At 42.7% G+C, this 27,031-nt stretch overlaps 1 protein-coding gene across 2 annotated transcripts in view; it reads left to right on the top strand.

Annotated features, from left to right (window-relative positions):
* The window catches only part of Adamts18 (ADAM metallopeptidase with thrombospondin type 1 motif 18), a 143,073-nt gene extending 117,628 nt beyond the window's left edge, over nt 1-25,445 (top strand). For both annotated transcript variants that reach the window (XM_036189116.1, XM_036189117.1), the window contains exons 17-23: nt 10,800-10,941; nt 12,021-12,147; nt 15,235-15,439; nt 18,186-18,368; nt 19,557-19,760; nt 20,933-21,080; nt 23,609-25,445. In XM_036189116.1, coding sequence (XP_036045009.1) covers nt 10,800-10,941; nt 12,021-12,147; nt 15,235-15,439; nt 18,186-18,368; nt 19,557-19,760; nt 20,933-21,080; nt 23,609-23,724 — 1,125 coding nt within the window. In that variant the 3' untranslated portion in view covers nt 23,725-25,445. The remainder of the gene's footprint in view (nt 1-10,799; nt 10,942-12,020; nt 12,148-15,234; nt 15,440-18,185; nt 18,369-19,556; nt 19,761-20,932; nt 21,081-23,608) is intronic.
* The last annotated feature ends 1,586 nt before the right edge of the window (nt 25,446-27,031 follow it).

The raw sequence follows: 27,031 nt of genomic DNA, 5'->3' as shown, positions 1-27,031 counted from the left end.
ATGTGTGTGGGTGCCTGAGGAGGCCAAAATAGGGTATCAGATCCTCTGGAGCTGGAGTTACAGGCAGTTAAGAGTGACCAACGTGGGTGCTGGAGATAGAACTCCAGTCTTCTTTGTAGTCCTGGCTGGCCTGGAGCTTACAAGACAGAACCATCCGGCCTGAACTCACGTAAATCCACCTACTTCTGCCCCGGGAGTCCTGAAGTGAAAGACAAGCACCACTGAGCCCACATGGCCAGCAGACGCTCCTAAACACTGAACTCCAGCCCCAGTCACACACTTGATTCCTAAAATGCCCTTGAGGATTCATAGTCTTGTGTTAGCTTCTGTGAGGATAAGTGATATGCATATAAGATGTTGTTGAATAACAAGGTCACAGAAGGCATCCTGCAGTAAAGGAAACAATTTTGCTTCCCCAGCATGGTGGGTTCACCAGATCTTTCCACATATCTCTCTCTGGGTGATTTTTGGTAGAATGAGAAGTAATACAATCCTGGGAGTAATTGACTGCTGTCAGTTAGCCCTGAGAAATAAGTACATGGCTTGACACCAAATAAAAGTACCTCCTGCTTTTGGTTATTTTTACATGTCAAAATTTTATAGATGTCTTCATAGGCAACTTCATAGTTTAAACTAAATGGAAAACAGACTTTGACTGTATCACGAAGTCTTGAGCCAGCCCCATTTTGAAATGCAGTCTCTGTTACACCCTTGCCCTCTCTCCATATTCTTGACACTATCTGGATTCACCATTTACAACAGGTGGGTGTCACTCCTTCACAGGTCTCCACAGTGGCCAAGGGACATTGCTGAGGCTGATCCTGTTCTGTAGGACTGTCTCAAGCCTTCAGTAATTTTAGGCATTATTTAAATCCATCCATCATGTTCCCGCTTCTACCTGCAGAATCAGCCACATACAAAATTTACATTTCTGCGTTGCTTAGAGCAAAGGCCAGTCCTGTGCACACACAAGCCCTAGCTCCCAAAGAAATCAATACAAACTTGGCAGGAGTCTGCTTTCTGAGATCACAGCAGATACAGTTTTTATGAAACCAGACAGTTTCCATCTATTTCAACTCATTCTCTACAGCGTAAGTCTGGCAGAAAGACTGAAAAATCTCTCATTAAACTTATGAACTTGTCAGTTATCTGGAAGGCTTAAAGAGAGCTTGTGTTTCAATAGTATTGAGGGTATTGTATGTGGTTGATGGTGTTATGTGATTGGGTTTGCCTGTAATAATTCTGCATCCCCAAATACTTTAGTGTGTGTGGCTGAGGATATAAGAATTATATATTGAAGGGATAGAAATAAAAAATAATTGATAATCAGGGTCAAAATTTATACATAGCTTCTTTGAAAAAAAATTGGTTTTATCGGAAGCAGACAGATGTATGTAAGTTGGTTTTTATTTTGTTTTGTTTTGTCCTTTGACAATGTATGTATGTATATGGTGTATTTGGATCATACCCACCACCTCATTACCCTTTCTTATCCCCACACCCACTGAAACCCTTCTTCCCGATAAATCCCACTGAGTTAACTACAGCTGTTTTCATGAGCAAGAGTATGAAGTAGTTTGCTGGAACAATGGCTCCATCACCTCTCCGAGCAACCACTAAAAGCAAGGGTATACCTCAGAGGTATACCCCTCCCCTCTCCATGGTTTAATGTTGATGGAGCCAATCTTGTGCAGGTCTTCTGTACATAGTCATGGCTGCTGTGAGGTCATGAGCAGGAGTCACGTCATGTCCAGAAGACGGCACTCCACAGCGCTCTTCCCCGTGCTCCATCCCTTATGATCTTTCTGTCCCCTTTGCTGTCAGGTTCTCTGCACCATGGAGGAGTTGACATAGATTGTCCCATTTAGGGCTAAGCACTGGGCAGTCACTCTCAGCCCTGTGACCAATTGTGAGTCTTTGCATTAACTGCTACTGCTGAGCTTTGGGGGTATGGATGAAAACTTATTTTTCCCCATTTTGAGATTTAGATATAGATTACTAAAGGTCAGTGGCTTGGGTCTTTGTTTAAGTACTGTGGGAAAGACATGCTTAATAGTCAGTGTTAGGAAGCCTTGGCAGTAAGGATTAAAACAGGAATTCTTTGCTTTACTGATTAACTGTTTGTGATGTTGCAGATCCATCCCAGGGCTTTGTGCTTTGGACCTCCTCCCTACCGCTGAGCTGCATCCCAGCCTGTGCTGTGTCTGGCTAAGGAAATATTGCTAGTTCCTCATTCTTTCTTATTTTATCCCCCAGGCTGTCTACCTCTGTGTCTCTCTCACAAACAAACACAGACACACAGCAGAAAAAGAGCCATCCTTTAGCAAGCCTTCCTGCAGGTGGAGGGGGATTCCTCAGGAGTGTTTCCTTGTGGAGTGATGTCATCCCTATCTCCTGAACAGAGTAGTCCAGGATGGCATGATAGCCAAGCTGCTAGTCTTTAACTGAAATCTGATCTCTCAGATTCTTGCTGCTCATTCCTCTTTTAGAAAAACTTAACATATAAAAGACTTTCCTTTAGGTTAAAGAATGTCCCCTCCCCCTCAGCAGTGTTAGGCTGCCTTGCGGAAAAGGCACATTCAACTATTTGCAAGCCCATTAGTGTTTGATAGAATGCCAAAGCTAAACCTACAGCAGCTTTGGGAGTTAGCCACAGTGAGTGAGAAACAAGCTGACCTCAGGCTAGTTTCAAGGCTGGAAAAGATATGTATACAAAATTATTATGGGCTGAACGTGGTGGTGCTTTAATCACAGCATTCGGGAGGCAGTTTCGGGCCAGCCACGGCTGCACCGTGAGAGCCTGTCTGACGGAAGGATGAAGGTACTGGGAGAGAGAATATGAATGAGAATGGATTACTATAGTAAATAACTTCCCTTTGCACTCTCTGGCTGTAGAGTCAGGGACCAGGTGGACAAGCACCTTGATTAGCAAGATGACTGTGTATAAGTACCATCAATAAGCTATGTTATTTCCGTCTAGCTCCTGTCTTTGGGATGATTCTAGCTATAAATCCTCCCCTATGTATAATAGCTGTAATTAATGTAATGGAGAAAAGTGTTCCTTGAGATGAGTCAGTATAGGTGAAAGAGGAATAGTCACACAGCATGCATTAAGTGACGAAACAGAACGCAGGAGACAAGGGAGAGATGGACAATGGATTCAGAATAGCCGATGTGGAGTGTAGGTGAGAGACAGCCATTCCCGAGGACCACCAGCATACAACATAGTGTTTTTCTCAGCTGCCATAGTCTGTTTGAAGCTGGAGCCTCAGGTTAATTCATGGCACATACTTCTGGGATGGATCACCAAGCACTATTTCTTTGTTAGACTCGGATGAAAGTCCACAGGTTGACTTAGAGCCCTCATGGAGCTTCCGTGTGTCAGCCCACAACCTTTCAAGATGCTCTACAGGTGACTACCCAAGTTGTATTACAGCCAGACAACACCCTATATTCCATCCTCTGCCAGCTATGGCACCTGATATTAGAATATTCATCTGCAAACTGATGGCTGATATGTCTTTGTATGTTATTGATATCAACTTTAAAGTAAAGAATACATTTGGAAACCTTTGCCTGGCAAACAAGAAGTATTCAAGACGCATTGCTCTCATTTATGTTTAAAGCAACCAATTCATTATGGGGCTATGGAAAGAGCTCCATTGATAAAAATGCTTGCTGCACAGTGTGATGACCCGAGTTCAATCCCCAGGACTCACAGTACTAGGAAGGTGAAGCTGGGGACTCTGGGCTCACTGGCCAGTCAGTTTATCCTATCTGACATGACAAGCTCAGAGCCATGAAAGGACCCTATCTTGAAGAACAAGGTGGATAGCACCTGAGGAACAGCACCCAGCGTTTAATTCTGGCCTCCACAGACACTTTCACAAATACCCACCCTCAGGCACACACACAATCAACTACACAGTAGAAGAGAGAAACATGTCTCCTTGCATATAGTAAAAGCCAGTCTCTACAGCCTATCTCTATTGAATTTTCGTGAAGAGATTAGGAAAACTTACACATTTTTGAAACGGGCTTTCAATAATGAAACCAACACAAACCTCATAGAAGAAATCTGTAAATTTTAACAGAAATCAAAAAGCAGAAGTAAAAGAAAAAAAAGCCAGTTATCTATCTACCCCCACTTTAGCGGGCAGTTGGTAGGATCCAGCCTAGTCTGTGTTAGGACTCCCCCTACTTTAGCGGGAAGTTGGTAGGTTCCAGCCTTGTCCGGGGCTTTCCATTTTAAGGAACTGTGAATTTTATAACCACGCACCCTGTGGTCAAAGCTGCTGAGTGCTGTGTCTGAAGGCAGGTGGTTTGTGTGTTAAAGGTAGACATTAAACAGTTCTATTAAGGACCTGGAAGTATTTAAGGGGGTCGATTGCCAGCTATAAATTAGAGACCCAGTCCCCAGTTGGCTGGAAAGTTCTCTGGACTAAGTCCAGTTAAGTAGACTGAATCACTGGCCGTCTTTCCAAATTTGCACATTTAACAGCTTGGCTGTGCAGCCTGCAGTGCAGCACCGGGCAGTTCAGAAGTGGCATCGCTGTCACGCTGTGCCATGGAGGCAAGGATGTGCTGCCCCTGGCATAGGGAGGGTGTCCCTGTCACCCACCCCCACCCCATGCTGAGAAAATCAACCTACTGCTGTGGACAGAGTTACCAGGCAGGTTTTTAGATAGCTGTGAATGACAGACATTGTCCTGTTCAGGCTATGAAATCACTGTTTGAGGCTATGCCCCAGCATTCAGAAAGGAAGTGGGTCTATGTACTTCTCTCCCAGGTCCCTGCACTTCACAGTAGTTATCTGCAGTTAAGAGGACAAAGTCACTTAATTGGGGGCTGTGGTCTCTCTCCATGAAGATAGAAGTTGCTGTTAACCAAAGGATCATTATGGATTTTAAAGATTTAAAATTGTTTCTCTAAATTGATTAAGTTCCGGTCCAACTGGCCTGGTGTCTGTGGGACCTAAACGTTAGCAGAAAGCCTTGTACTCAAAGGCGCTCTATATTGGACCCAAAGGAGTGCTGAATTCTTAATTATTTAAGTCAAGGGGCCTTGGATTTTCCTTTTTGTGCTGTGATCACAGATTCTGAAATGTGGAGTTGATTTCTTCACCAAACTCAGGTTTTTGAAAATACAAAAAACCCACAGATTACCCTAGGCAAAGTGGACGGTCCATTTCCAGAGAACTGTTGGAAGCGCAGGGGATTCCTTCCGTGTTCCATTCTCAGCCACTCTCCTCCTCCACACAGGATAAAGACCAGGGCAGAGAGTGCCTCACTGTTGAGAAGCGAAAGCCACAGCCTTACTGTGTACTTGGCTTTTATGTGCTTTGCCCTGCTGACATAGAAGTCGGTCCTTCTTTCAAAAGGCTTTTAAGGGCTTATGTTAAAGTCTTCGGCCAGCCCTCTACTGGTTTATGTGTTTGCTTCTAACATACAAGGCTGCTCACATAACTGCATGCAGATTTATAGCTATGCAGACAGCAAGGTTGAACCTTGAGTCCTTAAGAGTTGGGGTGCTTTTAAGCCACTTAATGCCTTTGTAAAACACACTCACATGTTCCACAAATAAATATGAAGAATGTATCTTATGTGTTAGTGTCTGGAAAACTAATAGAACGTACATGGAGAGTCACTATGGGTGTCTGTGACTTACTGATTTAAAGGTCTTTGTCTCCTGTGAAAATTGTTAACACATTGTAATACATTGGTGCTTTTTTTTTTCAACTTTCTTTTTTTTTCTATTTTGCTTGTCTGGGTAATGTGGGGTATATTCATTCCCTATAGCTTTTAAATAGTCTACTCAGTGTTCTTGCTCTTAGCTCAAATATTTTACTTTTCTAAATATCTTTTCATATTTTCTATTCAGTGATGAGGAAAGGGAGGTGGGCAATTTGTCTCTTCACGAGGATTAGAAAGCCACAAGGAAGTTCCCCTTTGTTTGCTCTGTCTGTCACATGGCTCAGGTCCTTCCCGAGATACTCCGTTAATAAGTCTAGGCATAGTGGTACCCACCTGGAATCCCAGCATTCATTCAAAAGGCAGAGGCAGGAGGATCACAAATTCAGATCAGAGAATGCTATGTAGTAGAGCTCCAGTTCTCAAAAACAAAATAACCTTAGCACTCAAGGGACAGAGACAGGCATATCAGAGTTCAAGTCCAGCCTCGGTTGCCTAATGAGTCCAATGCCAGGATTGGCTACTTGAAAGTGTACTTCAACAACTAAATAAGTAAATAAACTGAATATGAAACATGGTAAGACCCAGAATTTTTGATAATGCTAAATAATAGCAGCTAAGCTGCTTTAAGTGGTTATGTGATTTTAGATAGACAAGTGATTGAGGAAGTCAAGTGATTTTAGATATTCTTTCAATTACCGTAAGTTTCATATATATGTGTAATTTCCCTCTGCAGGTTTTAAAGCCCTTGGCTTTTGATTTATTGGGTGACTGTGGCAGAATTACTTTTAAATGTGTATCTGTCTCACCTTCTCTCTGGAGAAGATCACTTCTCTCTTCCCTGTCCATGTGAGTCAGACATGATACAGTGGTGCTTAGCCAAGGACAGTGCCAGTAACATGAGTGGTAGTGGGTCAGAAGGCACATGGGATGTAAAGACTATGCTGTGGCCTGGCCTGTTGCTTGTGAGTTGTGAGAATAAGAAGAGTCTATGGGGGCTCCATGATCCTGTGCTGGCCTGTAGACCTAGAAGGATGGGTGGACATCTCATAAGGAGGAAAAGCCTGAGGGAAAACTAGCCTTTCTGAATACAGGGAAAGAGATTGTAGCTAATGTTGGAATTGTATCTCCCAAATATTCAGATTCAGAGGCTGAGTCAACAGTGAAATAGACAAATGTGGAGGTCAGGGGTTAGGATGTCATAGAGAATGGCAACCACTGTTGACATGTGTTAGGTTGAAACACATTGGGCTGACTTAAGTTTGAGGTTACCAATGACCTGGGCTGTATACAAAAGCCAGTGAGTAAGTTAGTAGCTATGTTCCTTCATGGTTCCTACTACTTCAGTACCCTCTGAAGCTCCTGCCCCGACTCCCCTCAGTGAGGACACCTGGAAATATAAGCCAAATAAACCCTTTCCTCCCCTCCAAGTTGCTTTTGGTCATGATGTTTATCAGAGCAGCAGAAAAGGCAGACTGCAACATGATGGGAGAGGTCTCAGACAGCAGCCAGGCAGATCATCATAGAAATAACAGGGAGGGCCACCATCAGAGACGGGAGCAGGCTTATGGGAGGACATTGTGTAAGTCTCTTCCTGTCTGTCAGCAGTGTTGATTATGTAGAATAACTGGCTGAGATGGTGGTCTGGGAAATGTGGGCATCTTGGTTGCTTTCTCCTGAGTGTGGTGGGAGCTTTTCTGTTCAGCCTAATTTTTCAGTGTAGAGGTAAAGCTGTAAGCTAATGTTGGCTCCTAAAATATAGCCAAAAAGTGAAGGCAATAGGAACTATGTATGCTCAATGAAAATTTGTTAAACCGTTTTTCCCTTGTGGATTGACTGGTGGTGGTGGTGGGGTGCGGATAGATCTCTTGTATCCCATGGTGGCTTCAATTTCACTCTGTAGCCAAGGGTGACCTTGAACTTGCTGATTCTCCTACTTTCAGCTCTCCAGTGCTGGCATTACAGTCATGGGCCTTGTTTATGTGGTATTGGGGCTTGAACCCAAGGTTTTATGCACATTAGACACTAGCACCTCTTTTACATACCTGGCTCCTTGTTTCTTTGCTTGCCTCCTTTCCCAGTGCTGCAGAGCAAACTTGGGGCTTTGTACTTTCTTGGAAAGTACTCTCTACCAGGAATCTAAATCCCAAACCCTTGTTAAACCATTCAGATCACCAAAGTGTTCACCCTTGTGGCTAAAAAAAAAAGGCAAGAACTAACATTATTTTATATTTCTGTTTTCTTCACATTTTCATAGAAGTCCATTCCCCTGTAGCAGTAGGAGTCAGCAACTAGTTGGATGAAGGAAGGAATAGGTGCACTAAAGAATGGCAACAAGTCAGCACATCTCTTTCTCCATAGCATACAAGGTGTGCCTCTGCTGTGAGCAGCTGAGTGTGGCTCCATGGAACTGAGGCATCACCCTGCTCAGACCTCCCTTGGCTTGCCATAACTCTTCTGCACCTCACATGTCCTTTTATTGCCACTTGTGGACTCGTGCTATCCTACATTATTCCCCCTCCAAGATCTCTTCCTTTCTGTTGCACAGAGACAGTAGCAGCCAAGAATGCTAAGGTTTGTCTTATCACTTTAACAGAAAGAGCAAGTGAGACGAAATACCAATAAGCAGAAAGATCACCTTCTGTCCTAGTTACGTCTCTGCTGCTATGATAAATACCCTGAGAAAAAGCAACTTATCGGGAGTTTGTTTCAGATCATAGTTCAAGATTACAGTCCATCCTTGATTAAACTCAAGACAGGAACCTGAAGCAACTAGTCACTCGGCCACAGTCAACAGCAGAGAATGAATGCATCATGCTTAGTGCTCAGCTAGCTTTTTCTATATAGTCAAGAACCAAGCTCCCAACTTTTTTTTTTTTTTTTTTTTTTGGTTTTTTGAGACAGGGTTTCTCTGTGTAGTTTTGGTGCCTGTCCTGGAACTCACTCTGTAGCCCAGGCTGGCCTTGAATTCATAGAGATCTGCCTGCCTCTGCCTCCTGAGTTCCCGGATTAAAGGTGTGCACCATCACCCGGCTCAAGCTCCCCATTTTTAAGCTGGGTCTTCCCACCATATCAATTAAGACACTCAAGACCATCCCCCAAATACACACACATACACAGGGAGAAAGAGAGAAACAGAGAGAGACAGAGAGAGACAGAGAGAGAGAGAGAGAGAGAGAGAGACAGAGAAGAGAAGGGAAGGGAAGGGAAGGGAAGGGAAGGGAAGGGAAGAGAAGAGAAGAGAAGAGAAGAGAAGAGAAGAGAAGAGAAGAGAAGAGAAGAGAAGAGAAGAGAAAGGGGAGAGATAGACACACACACACACACACACACACACACACACACACACCAGCCTGGTCTAGACAATCCCTCACTGAGACTCTCTTCCTGGGTGATTCTGGATTGTGTCAAGCAGACAAAATGAAACCACCACAGTTTCTTTTTCTTTCTTTTTTTTTTTTGGTGGGGGGGGGGGTTCGAGACAGGGTGTCTCTGTGTAGCTTTGTTCCTTTCCTGGAACTCTCTCTGTAGACCAGTCTGGCCTCGAACTCACAGAGATCTGCCTGGCTCTGCCTCCCGAGTTCTGGGATTTAAAGGCATGTGCCACCACCGCCCGGCCCACCACAGTTTCTGAATAATGATCTGCTCTTCCAATTCCAGTCTGACTGTGAGTTGCCTGTATTTACTTAATCTGACACCAGCAAATTAGCAGAAACACAGTAGAAAGGCCAAGCAAGGGGAGCAGAACATTTTTGTTGGCAACTAGTGAGGATCCAGTGCTGGTTCATCCTAATGCTTCTGCCTGTTGTGTTGTGTAATAGTTTCATTTCCGATAACGTTGGGGCACTTAGATCTATCTGTTAACATGACTCTGTCCAGAAGACTCTGCTATTCCTTTGGTTTATACTACCAAGTGATGTTCATGTCATGATCGCTTCGGTGGCAGACACAATACTTCTGGAGGCATTTAAGCTAATAGCAACATGAAACCCATGTGGTAGCATCCTAAAGAGCAGTGTGGTACAGTGGGACAGTGCCACCCAGCCAACTTTAATTGGGGTGGGATGCCAACAGACAGAGAAGAGGGGTTCCTATTTTTAACTAGCTGTAGGCTTTGCCTCTGGAGCATGCATGCCCAGTTCTGGTGGTGAAGAGTTTTCCACAAGACTCTTGGGGTAGGAGAAAACCAGTTATTTTTATTCATGAATTGAGCTTGAGAGAAAGAGAAAAAAAGGGAATGGTTTGAAAGAGAGGACACCCAGAGAGTGTTTGCCCACATCAAAAAGGCTATGGATGGCGTTGGAAAAAGCACACATTTTTTTTTTTTGAAGACTTATTTAAATTCATTCTCTAGTCATTAGTGATCTTGTACACATTCTTTTTTTGAACAAATGAAAGCATTGTGGAGTTATTGAAGGAATGCTTTGAGATAATGTACAGACAAAGGCTGACAGAGAATCTGATAACCAAAGGAGACCCATAGCCCTGCTGCTCATCTGGAGTCACACCGTATGAGATCAGATTCGTCCTGAGTCCCAGCCTTTTTTAGGTTGAATCCCATATACTACATATATTGACTCTGTTATGATTTATTTTATTTTCAATTGTGTGTGTGTGTGTGTGTGTGTGTGTGTGTGTGTGTGTGTGTGTGTGTGTGTGTGTGTGTGCATGTGGGCATGGATGGGGGAGGTCCAAAAGACAACTTTGTGGATTCTGCTGTCTCCTTCTACCATCACGTGTCTTCTGGGGATTGCGTTTAGGTCATCAGGCTTGCACAAGTGCCTTTGCCCACTGACTCACCTTGCTGGGCTTCTTGTCATCGTCTTAATGGCTTGTTTATTTTGTTGATGGTGATACCTTTCCTTGAGTTCTGCGTGATTACAGAAAACATCAAATTAGGTTTTTCCAGCATCTGTCTACTCCAGTTTTGATCCTAGAAAGGCAAATGCTTTCAAATGTCATAAGAAACCTTTTGATTTCAACATTTAACATTCTTGAGAACAAGAAATGATCTGATTTTAAGACCAAAATGACTTGCAAATATCTTTTAAATGTTCAACAAGATCTCTGGATGGTATACTGATCTCTCAAGTCTTATTCCACCCTATCCAGATTCTGACACAAGGCAAGAATCCGGGGATCACATGGAAGTATGCACTTCCCAAAGTCATGAACATAACTCAGCTAACCACAAAGAGGTACCAGTACACCTGGCGCACGGTGCAGTCTGACTGCTCAGTCTCCTGTGGGGGAGGTAAGCGATTTCCTATCTCTGCCTCCCAGCTCATCTCCGCTTACAGGTTTTATATAGTCTATAGAGGGACATTGTGAACTCTGGGGAACCCCAATGCAGTTTAGATCCATGTCTCCAGAAAACAAACTTTTGTTAGCTGAGGAGAGCAGCTGACTGTCAATCATTAAAGTGAGGGTGACAATTTGAATCATGTCTCAGATGCTATTTGAAGGAAAGTCATATAAAGGAAAACAAAGAACAATTTCAAAACAAGGTGACATTTTCTGTCTAAGGAGCTAAACATGAGTATTTACAGAACGTTTTGTGCCTCTGATTGGAAGTGTTGAACATTTGGAACCAGGCTGTACAGTTCTGCTAAAACAAATGTTTACATAAACCAGGGTCCTAGCCTGTAGATGTGATTGAATATTTAGAGTTTAACTTATTGCCTGTACATGTATCACTTGGGTATAGAAACAGAAGATGCTTCATGGTAAAGTATAATATTAGGGTTTTCACATATAATTCACTAGTGGCTTAGTTATTTTTATGTACAAGTGTTTGCTTATCAGTTTGCATGTGTACCACATGTGTGCAATGCCCACCGGGGGCAGAAAAGGACATCAGAACTCCCTGGAACTCGCATTGCAAATGGCTGTGAGCTGCTGAATGGATGCCTGAAATCTAACCCTGATCCTCTAGATTATAGGCAAGAGCAGCAAGTGCTCTTAACTGCTGAGCATCTCTTCAGCCCCTCCCTAGTGGTTTATAGATAGAAATGTTTTCCATTAGATCTGTACAATTTATGTTAAAGCTTCCTGGAGTGTTTCATTTCATAGTTACTCTGTTTTGAATAGTATTTATCACTTGATGGATCTAGAATCCACTTGAAAATGAAAAAACATATATTAAAATTACTATTATCTTGGGGATAAATGATTTGAATTTAAGTGGGTTGTAACTGTGTCCCAAGGAACTATTTCACAAAAATATTTGGATGCAGTGTCTTAATTCAGATACCAGAACACTGATCAATCCAAAACTAAGTATTAAGTGGGTTATCTGCATTTCTCACGGTGTAACCTCTGGCCTCTCACTAGGTTACATAAGCATCAAGGCCATTTGCTTACGAGATCCAAACACTCAAGTCAACTCCTCATTCTGCAGTGTCAGAACTAAGCCAGCAACAGAACCCAAGACGTGCAATGCTTTCTCCTGCCCAGCCTAGTAAGTCATCTGCAAATGTCTCCCTGTTTGTATGTGTTCTCTACATCTTCGTACTGTTGGGCAACAGTGAAAAGCCCCTGTTCATACTTCTGATGGGAAGGGATTAAAAAGTAAACACAATGTTTAATATAAAAATAAGGAAAAGAAAATGATTGAAATTGAATCATAGGACCTAAAAGGATGTATTTGCCTTAGACACTCTTGCTTTGCTATGGAAGCTTGAGATAGAACAATGTCTTTTTTTTTTTCCTAGCAGCAGTAAGACTTGAATCTAGGGCCTCATGCTTGCTAAGCAAGTGCTCTATCACCGAGCAAGCATCACAGCCCCACCCCAGCCCCATTTTAACTTTTGAAGAAACCATCCTCTTTTCAGAATGGAATCAAGCAGATATTTAAATGACACACAACCTTATATTAGTTAAATTTCAATGTGGCTGTATACTTCACTTTTACATAGGTCATCCAAGAATGTAAGGGTGATAATAGTGCAGACCGTGAAATCTCACGTGCAAATTGCACAGCAGTAAGATACAAACTAGAGACATGGAAGCCAAGTGGTGATGCCCCCACTGATGACTGTTACTCTGGGCGCTCAGTGGGTTTGTTCTCAGACTCATTTTAGCCATGCCACTGTTGGAAGATGAGTCTAAGCGAGTTTCCTGGCCCACTGGAGTCAGCTCTTAGGTGATTTATCTTAAGCCAAATGTATTTATATAAAACAGTGGTGAAGTCACCAGGGTTCAGACTCATTTTAATAAGTGGTACTGACTTTGTGGTAACACAGTTGTGTGTGTGTGCTTGCGTGTGGGTGCATGAATGAACTAATAGATATTTAATTATATAATATTTCATTTTCTCATAATTGTTGGGGGTTTCAGATACCCACTAGTCCTGTCTGTCCAGTTTCTCTCTGAAATTCTGAAGCTAACTGAACCATGATACAAAGAGAAGAAAGAAATAGGGCATGAGGGGACTTCTGTGGATTTTCTTCTTTTTCCATAAAGTAAACAGTTGTAAGGATTACCTCAGTGGCCTTAGCATACAATGAAGAGAAAGTGTTCTTGACTCTCATGGGCTAGTCTGATCTTTAGGTAGTGGCTATGTGCAGTAATCTTCAGGTAGTAATATATGTACTAATGTGTACACAGAATCACAACACTTGATTGGCAAGGTGACAGTTTCTGGTTTCAGGACTTTCTCCTATCACTGGTTAAACCATCCAGCAAAAGTCAGGGACTCTTTCATTTGTACACCTGTGTAAGAGCATGCTGAAGTCATCCACAACTTCTGGACTCCCCTGAGGATTGTGTGCAGGGCTGACTGATGTTCTATGAAGAATAAGTTTATCTGGGATCAGAAGGGCCCCTTGCAGGGTCTGCAGAGTGAAGCTGGTGTCCTGGGTGGGCTCTTCTGCTTTATCCCTTTGTTCTCCACCCTCACTCAGTGTCCGCATATTCAGTTCAGAGAATGGACACTCTCAAGGACTGTTCTTCCCCAAGGATAGACTAGAAAGAAGGTTCTTGACTGAGAACCGTAAGGACAAAGAAATTACCAGATCTAACTCTTTACTTCCACATGTATGGACCCTGTCCTAAGGACTCACTGTGGGTCAGGCTGTGAGCTGAGAAGTGCAATGTGGGGGTGACAGCATGTGGTCCCATCATTCCTTGCATGGGGGATTAGAAATGATGGATAAGCACAGAAAAACTGAGATGCAAAGCCTGGTACTATAAGATGTCAGGTATTAAAAATCAGTAAGGGACCAGATGGACCACCTAGAGTCCATATTTCTCGAGGAGCAGTGGACGACAGGAAAGCCAGGTGGAAATGTAGCCTGGGAATCAAACGTGGAAGGCCAGGGGTGCCACCCCCAAGTGTCTGTGTGATGCTCTTTCTAGTACACGGACAAACCCGTCATATTTGTCACATAAGGAGAGAAACTTGAATGTGATAGAAAAACACAGTTTGGGGAGTGGAGGCAAATGATGAAACTAGTAATTTGTAAGTATGTTTTCTAAGATTTGTAAGGTATTAAAATGTGTAAATATGAGGAATTATTAGATAGATTGTCTTTGACTGAAAATAGGATGGTCTGGATTTTGCGGTATTTTTAAGAACACATAGAATCTAGCACTCTTGTGCTAATTCTCTAGACTGCAGGGCTTTAATTTCACACACAGAGCTTATGGAAGGAACCAGAGAAAGGGGGGGAATAAGATTAAGCAAGGTGATGGAATTCTTGAGGTCTAACCAAAACACAGCTGGCTACTGAGTTGGTCTTATTTTCTAAAATAATCAATACTTAGCATATTTATATTCAAGGTAATTGTAGACATCTTTGCTGTGAGTCAAAAGTGTAGCAGCTAGACCTGGGGGCCTTTATTTTAATGTTATATCTGTAAGTCATACAATTTCAGTCAGTCAGAAATAATTTTTGCAAAGGATTCATGGTTCTGGAAAACTGTGTCTGGTGATCTTTAGATAAATGGCATGAGGTTAGATCTCTGACCTATCAGTAAATTTTAAGACCAACTAGAGAAGGAGTGTGGGGAACTGCCACTTAGAAACAGTCTCCTCTGCAGAGCACAGTCCCTCTCCTTTGGAGACACCTGCCTTCCCATGCTATTTACTCTTCCACTAGCCTGTGGTTATATCACAGTACTTATCAGAAAACCTTCACATACCCACAATTTCACTATGCCATAGGCTTTCTTATGGCAAGAATGTGGTCTCATTCATCTTTCCAACTCCAGTGCCTGGGTCCCCAACACATAGTTAAAAGCTCAGTAAATTTGCTTGGATGAATTGCTCAGAAAGTAAAATACATTTCTTTCCATGTAGAAGGCTAGAATGTATTTTTACCAGAACCTGGGGTGATTAAATGTGTCTCCTTATAGCTGCCCCCACCAATGGATGTGTGTGTGTGATTCAGCATCCATAAAAGAACAGTTAGTGGGGGTTGCCCTGGTTGGTTATAAAATGCATCAGAGGGTTTTCCTGGGTAGTTAGTCTTTCTCCGTAGCTGCTTGAGAAGTAGTACTACAAAGATTTGATTCCACAGGAAGTAATTTTGGGTCTCCCTGAAAGTTGGTTGCCAGGTGAATGGAGTACATGTAGCAAGTCCTGTGCCGGGGGCCAGCAAAGCCGGAAGATACAGTGCGTGCAGAAGAAGCCCTTCCAGAAGGAGGAAGCTGTGCTGCATTCTCTCTGCCCAGTGAGCACGCCCACTCAGGTTCAAGCATGCAACAGCCATGCCTGCCCTCCAGAGTGGATCCCTGGGCCCTGGTCTCAGGTAACTAGGAGCGCTTTGGAAGCACTAGTCTTGGGCTGCATGAAAAACCAAGGTGGTGGAAATACAGGTGACTTGGCTGCCTGAGAGGTGCTCAGCTGTGTTCATGTTCATAGTGAATTAATGAGGCGGTGCCTGGGAATCATCATTTCAGCTAGTACCTTAGTAATGGTTCTTATGTGACCTGAAGTTTTGGACCTCTTATACCGGGGCTTGGACTCTTCCTTAGTGGCCCAGAAATAAGCATGGAGACCATTTAGGAGAGTCTATAAATGCAGCTAGAAAGGGATTGGAATATGGTCCTGACTACGGAGAGATGGATCTATGAGTAAAGGCACTTGTCACCAGGCCCAACCACCTGAGATCAAGCTCTGGGACCCACACAATTCCAGCAAGTCACCTGATGACCTCTATACCCAGAGAATAAATAAATAAATGGGATGAAAAGAACAAGATAAAGGGAAAAACTTTAGTGGCAAAGCTATAGAGCTAAAAGAACACAAAAGAACCGGGCACCAACTTTGCAATTGTCGCAAGGCATCATGGGGTCAGAAGAAGCATAGAATGGGAATTTGCTTGCTGTGCACAACTCATACATGTCCTGTAACTCATATGTTCTCTTCTGGGAGTATGTTCATCTCAGAGGCATCTTGCAAGTGAAGGGGCCATATTGGCATCTGGAGCACAGAGGCGAATGGCCTCCAGGGCACCAACAGTTCCCTAAAACACAAGATAAGTGCCAGGGTTCTACTGCCTTCGGAGTCTTATCTTAGCCTGCGTGGGTGGATAGTATAAAGCATATCACCTGTACCATGATGCTAGTTAGTGACAAATGGCCCCTGTCTGTCATCATTCCCTTAAAGTCTATTCTGTACCAAAGGAAGTCTATCTCTTACTGAGTTAAACAATGCACTACCAAATCCCCAGAAAAGGTGAGGGGAATGTTTTTATTTCAATAGAGACTATATTTGTTAGGAAATAAGGGTCTAGAAGTAGGTAGAGATACTCTGAACGTGGTCATGGATATTTGCAAAAAATAAATATTTGTTTATGCGGGGTTAAGTCTAAGTTGGATCTGATGTGGTCAGTCTTTGAGGATTGCAAATGGAGAATTCAAAGGGCTGATGAAGCCACATGTACGTGATGGGCATGGACCAAAGGAACTACAGAGTGTCCAGCACATCTTAAAGTACTCCAAATTTCACATGGAAATATTTTGATTGTTTTTTTTCGCCTTTTAAAGCTCAATTGTAAAAAACAGATCTGTCTTGAGTAATTTCATGATGAACATGAAAGAAGATTTGTTTCCACAGGCTACCCAGCTCTTAGACATGGGTCACAGCAACAAATCGATACATTCTGCTGTGATCAATGTACACAGTATTCTCTTCTAAAAAATAATTACAAACAAAATTAAGACTTATTAACTGTTCAGGAATTATATATGAAAGAGCAAGGATAGGCTCCATGGTTTATTTCCAAGGTTAGGCATCAGACTCACGTACCAGCTCATGTTTGTTTCTTAGCAGCTAAGTACTTTGGCCTTAGTTTTTAGATGTTTCTTTTGAATAGGTTGATAGCATTGAACTCAGAAGGTTGATGGGCAGTTGTGTGATGCAGGCTCCAATTTACAACCTAAAATCTATCACATTGAACAAATTACAAAGTTCCTGCTGTCCACAATGTGCTGATCATGATGTTGTCTCCTTTAAGATTGTGGACACTGATGAGTGAGAATTTACAGTGGTCCTGTAAACCCGTGTTGGACTATGCCCCAGCCTATTATTTGGGTACTAGTGGCCACATCATTTGATCCTTCTGAGAAGAAAAGAAGACCACAAAGATTAACATGGGGATATAGCCCTCTAAGAAAATCCCTGTGTAGAGCCACAGTCCTCTAGGAAACCTTGATAAGTTTTTAGCTGTTCCAGGGATGATTCTTTGACATCTTTTCTAGTTCATAGAATTCTCAGGAAAGCCAAAAGGAAAGAAAGAAAGAAAGAAAGAAAGAAAGAAAGAAAGAAAGAAAGAAAGAAAGAAAGAAAGAAAGAAAGTTCTTAGGGAAAAAAATTGCCCAGGGTAAATATTTGGATTGTACAAATTTACTCAGACATGTTTGATAAGTGCCATGTTAGCACCATGCCCAAAGAACATTCTTAGGAGGTAAGGATCTCACTATTCTGATGCTGTTGTACATATCCATATTGAGTGTGTACATATTCCTGCTTTGCTCTCTATGGTGCCCCAGTAATATACCTTAGACAAAGGTTATGGCAGAGAGAGGAAGTCAAGTTTGGATCCAACATATTCTGTGTCTGGAAAACCCTTTGCTTTGCTTCATGATGAGCATAGTTCATCTTCAGCCTGGGAGATGAAGCAGCAGCCACTGGGTATTCAGATGTTTGAAGTGGAAGCTAAAATATCCCATTTCAGCTTCTGAGGAGTGGGGAGTTTGAGCCAAGGAATGAAAATAATTGAAACAAAACCACTTTTGAATGAATAACTGCCTGTCTTTGGTTTCACCTGTCTCTTTCTTGGTTAGATCTGCTCTAATACTGTCTTACACTAGAGGGAAAAAAAAGAGGCGTCTGAAAGAGAACAGACTGTTTTAAACTACCGTGTAATGTATAGGTTCTTGATGAAGGGAATGTGTCAGTACATCAGTTATAAATATATTCTCGGTGTTTACCCAAACGAAATCCACCTGAGGTGGATGCAAATGGTGCCTTTTCTTCTTCTTCTCCTCAAGTGTTCCAAGACCTGTGGACGAGGAGTGAGGAGGCGTGAAGTCCTTTGTAAAAACTCTGCATCAGAGACGCTCTCAGAGAGCCTGTGTTCTGGCAGCCCTAGACCTGAGACACAAGAGGGCTGTGTGCTGGGACGATGCCCCAAAAACAACCGGCTCCAGTGGATCACCTCTTCATGGAGTGAGGTATGAGTTTAGGGACACAACTGGGGGTTATTTTCATAAATGCTCCTTCACTCACAGGCACCTACATGGTTCCTTTCTGTTCATACATGTGCCAGGTGCCTACTTACTGCTGTTTCTTCATGTTGTTTCCATGTTTAGGAAATGGGGGCAGATAAGCATTGGTGCTCCACTTGCTTTTCTCTTTTGATTCAGTCTAGGACCCCAGCCCATGTGCTAGTAGCATCCATATTTAGAGTGGACCTTCCCATTTCATTTAAACCACTCTGAAAATTTCAGAGGTTGGGTTCCTAGGTTATTTAAATCTGGCAAACCTGAAAATGCGCATCAACTAACCACACAAGCTTGATGGCCATGTATCTGTTCTTTCAATGTACTTCTCTTCTAGGTGAGAAGCACTGGCCCATGTCATGAATGAAATCTAACAATATGCCCCCGTCTCCTCTCAATCCTTTTATAAAAGCATTATCACAAAAATAACCAAATGGAAAACATGCCCTCCTTGCATTCAGCCATCAATATGTACTGAGAGGGTAATGTTGGGCTAGCATCCCTTTATTCATCTTTACAATGGAGCTAATACGTCACCTCCATACTGATGCACTGACATGTTCATTTCATCAAGACCCCATACATTACACAGTAGTTTAAAACAGTCCATTCTCTTTTAGACGCCTCTTCTTCCCTCTAGTGTAACACAGTATTAGAGCAGATCTAACCAAGAAAGAGACAGGTGAAACCAAAGACAGGCAGTTATTCATTCAAAAGTTGTTCTGTCTCAATCATTTTCATTTCTTGGTTCAAACTCCTCACTCTTCTGAGAGGTCTCAAGTAGTCCTGGTCACTCCAATACTGCCCCAGTTATGGTCCTTCAGCCAGAAGCACAGAGGATGATGAGAAATCAAAAGTGTTTTCAACTATTACTATATAATGCTTGGGGCATTGACAAAGTGAGAAAATCAGTGGCCTGTGTTCCACACATCTATATGGCACCTCATCCCTGATGATCAGGGATTTCTCTTGGTAACTCAGAGAGGAGAAGGTCACTTCAATGCTCTGGCCTTTGATTTCCTCGTCTGTAACAGGAGGGACCTGGCTGCTGTACTGTGTAGTTGACATTGAGTGAACACACAACTCAGCAGATTTGACTGTGGAACCCTGAACTCTTATACCTCTTTTCTGGCCTCTTAGTGTTCTGCAACCTGTGGTTTGGGTGTGAGGAAGAGAGAGCTGAAGTGCAGTGAGAAAACTTTGCAGGGGAAACTGATAACATTCCCAGAGCGAAGATGCCGCAACATTAAGAAGCCAAGCCTGGAACTGGAAGAAACCTGCAACAGAAGGGCTTGCCCCATGTACAACGTGGTGGCAGGGTGGTATTCCTCACCATGGCAACAGGTGGGTGCGTGCAGATTTAGGAAGCAGATGTTCAAGTGAGATGTAGCATAGGAGCACTGTTCTCAGACCATCAACAGTTGTCCCACTGTATAGAGTTGGGATGGTTGGCATCAGTCAACCCATGCCATCCTTTATATGAGCCTGGGCAGGTTCCAAGTACAATATGGCACACAGTTGTTAGACCTAGAAAATTGGAATAAGTATTGAATAGGAAGCCTGTGACATTGTGCCCATGTTGGTTGTTGCCACTCCTGAAACCATCATTTTGGGGACACTGCTCTCCATCCCTGATCCCTGGTTGTCAGAGCATGTTTCTGAAGGACACAGAACTACATTTTGCCATCCCCTGCTTGTGTTTTCTGTTAATGCTTTTCATGGATTTTCTCATTTTGTGGCTACTTCAGAGTCAGACAAGTTGATGGCAATCATACATCTACATTTGAGTGCTTGGGTAATTCCTCAATGCATCTTCCATCTGCCAAAACTTACCTTTTCCTCCCAAACACGAGGACATACAGTGAGATTTGCACAAAATGGTGTTCTCATCTGTCTGCTGTCCATTCTAAAGCAAAACAGCAATAATCTAGTTAAAGGGTTGCCTTTCCCCCTGACATTTCCATTCTTTTGTTAAAGATCCATCAACCTTTTGTATAGCTCTTGGGGACAAAAAGAAACTTGCAGCCTAGATTCTGCTTAATTGGACAGTGAGATCCCCTGGCTGTTAGGTACTATGCTACCTCAGAATCTAGTTAGGCGTCATGCCAAAGCATCTCTGGTTAGTTCATTCTTTATAGCCCTTGCTTCAAGCTACCCCCATCCATTCTGGCATCTGGCTGAGATTGCCTGGACTTCTTGTTCTCCATCCCTAACCATGTCTGGATGTGTTTCTGTGGTTTTGAGGCTACTTCTGGAGCCTACCTCTTTATGGTCCCCTTAACTGGGGACACACTTTCAGGTGCAAGAGCATTTGCCCAAGGCTTTTCTGAAAGACCTCACAGCTCACACAGGGCTGAATAGACTCGGACTGTATGTCTAGACCTAGCTGTAGACTGCGACATCCACAGGCATCTTGGTCATGAATATCACGCTTCCTTCTGTTTGAGGCTACTGACCTTAGAGAGGACACTGTCCGGCTGAGCAGGTATAACTCCTTTCTCTCTCCCTCCTTGCAGTGCACAGTAACCTGTGGGGGAGGGGTCCAGACCCGATCGGTACACTGTGTGCAGCAAGGCCGGCCTTCCTCAAGCTGTTTGCTCCATCAGAAGCCTCCGGTGCTCAGAGCCTGCAATACAAACTTCTGTCCAGCTCCTGAAAAGAGAGGTAAAGGATTCCAGGCCCCACCAATTTCACCAGTTTTAGGAGAGCTTTTCTACAGCTCACTATAGTCAGTTGTGCCGCTTGTATGTTACTTGACTCTATGGTATCCTGGTCCCATCGGCATCCACGGGGCTGCATTTGTAGACTTGTACAAGTCCAAATCTGAGGCTGTTCCTGTCAGTACCATATTGTTTGCATGATCTGAAGGCAACATTTCATTCAATAAAAATTTTTCAGCTTTTCATTCCTGGGAAATGGTCATGTAACCATTCTCTCTTTTTAAGACAAAGTATTTGGAGGCTAGAGATGTGGCTCAGTTGGTAGTGTGCTTGCCTAGCATGCATGAATTCCTGAGTTCAATCCCCAGCATGATATAAAACTATGCATAGTTGTACACACCTGTAATTCTAGCATTTAGGAGGTGAAGTTAGGAGAATTAGAAGTTCAGTGAGAACTGTGTGGTGGTGGCGCACGCCTCTAATCCCAGCGCTTGGGAGGCAGAGGCAGGAGGATCTCTGTGAGTTCAAGGCCAGCCTGATCTACAGAGTGAGTTCCAGGACAGGCTCCAAAGTTACACAAAGAAGCCCTGCCTCAAAAAACCTAAAAATAAATAGTTCAGTCAGTTTTGGCTACATAGTTGAGGCCAGCCTGGCCTACATGACACCCTCCCTCAAAAATGTGATTTTTGCTAATCAGTGGAAGTATAAAAGTAAATAAAAATTGCACTAGAAGAGCTCACATTTTAATAGGTAAGACACAGAACTTACAACCCATTAAAATGACTCTGCATTGTCCTGTTGTCTTAGTTGGTACAAGTGTAGGACAATGGGTGCTGATGGGTAATCCAGAATCATGCTGAGAAATCTAGGCAATTTAAAGTAATCTAGCAAATACCAAGAGTATCTCTCAGACAGATCAGATTTCATCATGCTAAAGAGTCTTTGTCCAGCAGATAGCTGCTGGGGTTTCTATTGTTTTTAATCCAGTCACAGATTTCCCGAGCCTGCCTAATCTCTCAGCCCACTTTTTCCAGTTTGTGGTGAATAATATTTGGCGCTGTTAGTTACCCCCTTCCCTCTCCCCTGCCACTCTACCTGCATCACCTCCTGTCTGGCTGCATGGTCAGGGCATTGGTTTCTTCCCTATTTTCCTATGTTATCTTGTGTGACTGTCATGTAGGGATTGCTAAAACAGGATCATCTCTAATCAACACTGGGATTCTACATGGAGGAGAATTAGTATTTTAAAGTGATGGGGCATATTCTGCCAGACCCCCTCTTCCTCCTGTCCATCTCTATAGCCAGACTGCTTTAGAAGGAAATGCAACCCCTTAGTACTCTGGTCAGTCCCGGGAACATCTCTCAGACAGGCACAGGAGAGAGGAGATCATGTTAGTCTCTGTTTTCCCAGTGTCTGATACTCACCTGCTCACAACAGCTGCTCATTGTTTAGGGTGCATTTTGATACATGTAAAGAGGAGCATGATGCCCAAACCAGTGCAGAGTGATGATAGTGTTCTAAGAATAAAAATAGTTGATAAAGTTTTAAAAAAAAAAATGTATGTCTAGCAACTGCTTCGTGTCTGACACTATTTTAAGTATTGGGAAGAAACCAACCAAGAGTGGAGACCAAGAACCTGCTCTCAAAGACTTTGCACTGTAGAGGACAGAGACTAAGCAACCACATGGTATAATGAAGATGGATAAAACAAAGAAGATAGTGAGGACCCTCCCTGGAAGGCCAAGGAGTAGGCTGGTTTGTTGAGTGGCAGAGGAAAGAAGAAGCTAACCTGGAATTTTAGGGCAAGTCTACTGGGTGGTGAATTGGGAAAATGGTAGACAGAGATCACCAGTGCTTCTGGGATCAGCAAGGGGGCTGTGTGGCTGGGTTGGGGAAGAAAGGAGAAGATGAGGTCAGGAAGTCAGACTTCACTTCCTAAAGCTTCAGCCTCTACAGGGATACCATACCTTGGAGTGTGGAGGGATGAGAAGGAAGGCCCCAAGTAAGAGGCATGACAGGAACTAGCTTGTGTCAGAAAAGGATTCCTGGGAATGAGTGTGAGATATAAAAGGGCATGAAAAGGGGAATTCTGGGTACAAGAACCAAGGAAACTATAGGCAGATGAGTCACAGAGAAAATCCAAGCCATGGCCCATACAAGAGGAGTCAGGAGAACTGAGGGTCCTTTTTGTGTATGCAAAGATAAGAGGAGAGTAACTAAAAGGAAGATGCTCCCTGGAAAGGTACTACCCTGGGACCTCATGTCCATGCTAACTTCCAGGCTATATGCAGACAATCATGATCTCCTACTGGCTATGACCTCTTTTCTAACACTGGTCCCCTATTTAAATTTTGCTAACAGATACAGTCCCTTTTGGCATATTAATCCTTCCCTGGAAAAGTTCAAATGTATCATGGGCAGCACACACAGAGGGACATGGAGGTGGGCCTAGATCTCTGTTCCATAGGCCCTCATCTTAGTAAGAAGGCCAAAGCCCTAGCTGATGTGCTAAATGCTTTCTGTCCTTTCAGATGATCCAACCTGTGTTGACTTCTTCAGCTGGTGTCATTTGGTCCCTCAGCACGGGGTCTGCAACCACAAATTTTATGGAAAACAGTGTTGTAGATCATGTACAAAGAAGAGCTGATCCAGAGCCCATGCACCCTCCTCAGACAAGGACCTTACCTGCCCATCTCCAGGTCTTTTGATCAAGACTACAAACCACACAGGAACTGCCACCAGCCTCCTTAGTCGACCCCTAGAAGCACATGGTACTTTAAAGCACTTGACAATGAGAAGCGATGACAAATCCAGCTTTAAAAACAAACAAACAAACAAACAAAGCCTTCTATTTGTACTGTCATTTGAAAGATGAGATGCATCACACTGAGACATGTCAAGTTTTCATTTTGACCAACTGAACATCTTGTTGGATGAGTCTCCTCTCCACACACATACCCTTGAACATCAAAGGAGTCAACGGCAAAGACATCTGTTTTTTAAAAGGCCCTTGAAGGCTTCAGGTCACAGACTGACACTCAGAACCATCAAATACATGAATGGAAGTCTTTGCCCAGCAGTTGCTTGGAATTTATAGTGTCAAAATCTGACAACAAATGGTGCTCAATGGGTGCTTGCTGCTGGACTGGCAAGCTGTATCTGATGTTTATTTTCTGTGTGTTGTTTATTGGGTTTCAAGTATATTCTGCCTTTAGAGAGTCTCCAAGACTGAAATTAACAACTTGAAATATATTCCCAGTAGCATTCTGGAAGCAGGGTCACATGGGCTATTTAAGATCTCCATGTAATTAAAATTCACACTTGAAGGGAAAAAACTCAAATATTGATGCCCTTCATGTGACATCAACCTCATAACTTTTGGTGCTTATTGACTGGGGACAAGGGAGGCTGGTGCCTGCTGCTCTTTGGGAACAAGAACTGGTGACATGATCATTTTTGGTAAAAATAGGCGCTAACTGGTAAAATAGCATGCTTGAAGGAGGGAAGCCTACCATTTATAATGCTCCATACATATTATCAGAATGCTTAGAAAATTAAAGGCTGCTTGTGGTTTTCGCCCACCAACTGACAAGTTTCAATTCAACCCAGGACTTGGTCAACAGGAAAAAAATAAATAAAGCACAGTGGCCAGAGAAAAATCCATCTGTCTTCTTGCTACATTAATAAATTACAACTCACCAAGACCCTTCCATGGATCACAGTACTTCACCATGTCTCAGATGAGATTTTTGCAGCCAGCTGTTGATGGGCATTAACAAGCTTAAAATTGTTCTCAATTGGAAAAACACCATTCTGTTTGCCAAAGCCAGAGTAACTTATAAGACTATGTTCCCCTGTAATTCTTTGAGAAGTGGTTCTACAGGGCATGTTTATATGATACTACTCCATCCCCCCAGTTTCTTGGATGAATGTACACTCATTTTTACTGCTTCTCAGAGTCTCGGTTCAAACAGGGGTTTGCCAGCTCAGCAGAACCAGTTAGACAGTGGTCTGTTAAATTTAACAGCATTCTTTGTCCCCATCCTAGTGGGAATCATGAGTTCTTGGATGCCATGGAAGTGAAAAGTTGCCATGGAAGTGAAAAGTAACAGCTTGGCCTTCTTGGCTTGGCCCTTTGGTAGCCATTTTGATATGAGGAGAGAAAAAAAATAATACCATACTACCATTCCCTTGCTCTCTGAAAAGTGGGAAGTTATTTTTCTTTATATAATTATCATTTTATTGTTTTATGGGAAAGAATTAATTTATTAATAGCCTATTCTTATGTGTTCTCACTTACTTCTCTGAGTAAGTGATATTCTGAGGAAAAATGTTGAATTAAAAAACATGGATTATAGAGAAAAGTCAAAGTATATGTGTAATATTTAATTATTTTATGTTTTATAATAAAGTATTCTGTTTCTTTATCTTTGAAACTTGTTAAATTCTTGAACAAGTTAGTGTGAAGTCAGTTATATCCAAGTTAAGTTAATTGTCTAACTGTTGATAGAGAACCTCAACATAACTTCACTAAGCGGGGCAGGGGAGGGGTTAAGAAGGATTTGTCACTTTTGTGCATAAGGAAATAAACTGTCCAATGATGATGTATTTGGGCCAATCAGATGGCTCTGCAGGTAAAGGCACTTGATGCTAATGCTGATGACCTGAGTTCAATTCCTGAAACCCACACTGTGGAAGGAGAAAACTGACTCCTGAAAGTTGCCTTCTGACCTCCACACATGTGTCTTGACACATGCCTGTGTGCAGCCCCGGAAACATAAATAATACATGTGAAACAAAACTTGAATATCTCAAGACATGATATATCTTAAGATAATGTGTTCTGCTGTACTGAGCAGATAAACATTGCATATGAAAATCATTGAAGATAAAGGCATTAAAACTACTTTGTATTTGAAAGGAATTCTGGGAAAATATTTCTGACAAAACAAAGGGGAGAAGAGAGGAAGCAGAGTATTTACAGAATGGGAAAGGACAGGGAGAAGAGAGACAAAAACCTTTAATCAAGCAGCATGAATTTTCAAGCTTTCAAAACTTTACCATCGGACTCATGAAGACTTTTTGGATGATGCACATCCAAATAACCTGAATATCTAGCATTTCCATTTCTGATCACACACCAGGCATAGCTCTAAAATGTATTTAAGAGTATTGTGGTATATGAATTATTAATGTATAGGAAAATAAAAATTAGGGCTAAGAATGGAAAGTGAAAGCAAGTAAAGCTATCTTTGTATCTTTTGGTAATGAAGTATGGTTAGAAGAGATTCATTAAGGTTTAATGGCTGCCAGGTCTATGCACAACACGTTTACATACTTTATCTTACTTAATGCATACAACGGTTCCATTAGGGAGATACTAGTCCCTTTGAGGGGAGGCATCTGGGATTCTAAGAGATCACATATTTGGCCCTGAGGCAAATGGCCAGCTTGTAATGGGGTCAAGACTTGAACCCAGACCTCTTGTGGCTCTTCTGTCACAATCCTAAGAGACATAAAGACATGAGGGAACATGCAAGCCTTGGAATCATGGTCTCTGAGATGCATGTAAATAAGACTTCAGTGATAAATGACTTTAATGATGATGAATTATGGGCAGAGCTGGGGATTTAAGATGGGGAATCAGGGTGGAAGGTAATAAATTCCTGCTAAGTCCCTCTTTTCATCAGAGGATACTTGAAGACTTGTTACATAGTTATTGTATAGTTAAAGACTCTATTCCCAACTAACAGCTTCTCTCTGGGGTGATAATGTTTCCTGGACAATAGCATCAGAGTGTCTGGAGCCTGCAGCTCCCCAGGATCATCAGGGTAGAAAGCAAGCATGCAGGAATGCTCTTGGCACGGGTTCTATTCTAATCACAGGCGGAGATGATCTTATGACAGTGAGTATCATGCTAAGAGTGGTTTATAGCATTCAGATCATAAAGGTCA

This window comes from Onychomys torridus, chromosome 5, assembly GCF_903995425.1.
Source record: "Onychomys torridus chromosome 5, mOncTor1.1, whole genome shotgun sequence".
Classification (NCBI taxonomy): domain Eukaryota; kingdom Metazoa; phylum Chordata; class Mammalia; order Rodentia; family Cricetidae; genus Onychomys; species Onychomys torridus.
Note: the sequence above shows the minus strand (reverse complement) of the source record. Positions and strands in the feature narration are given on the sequence as shown.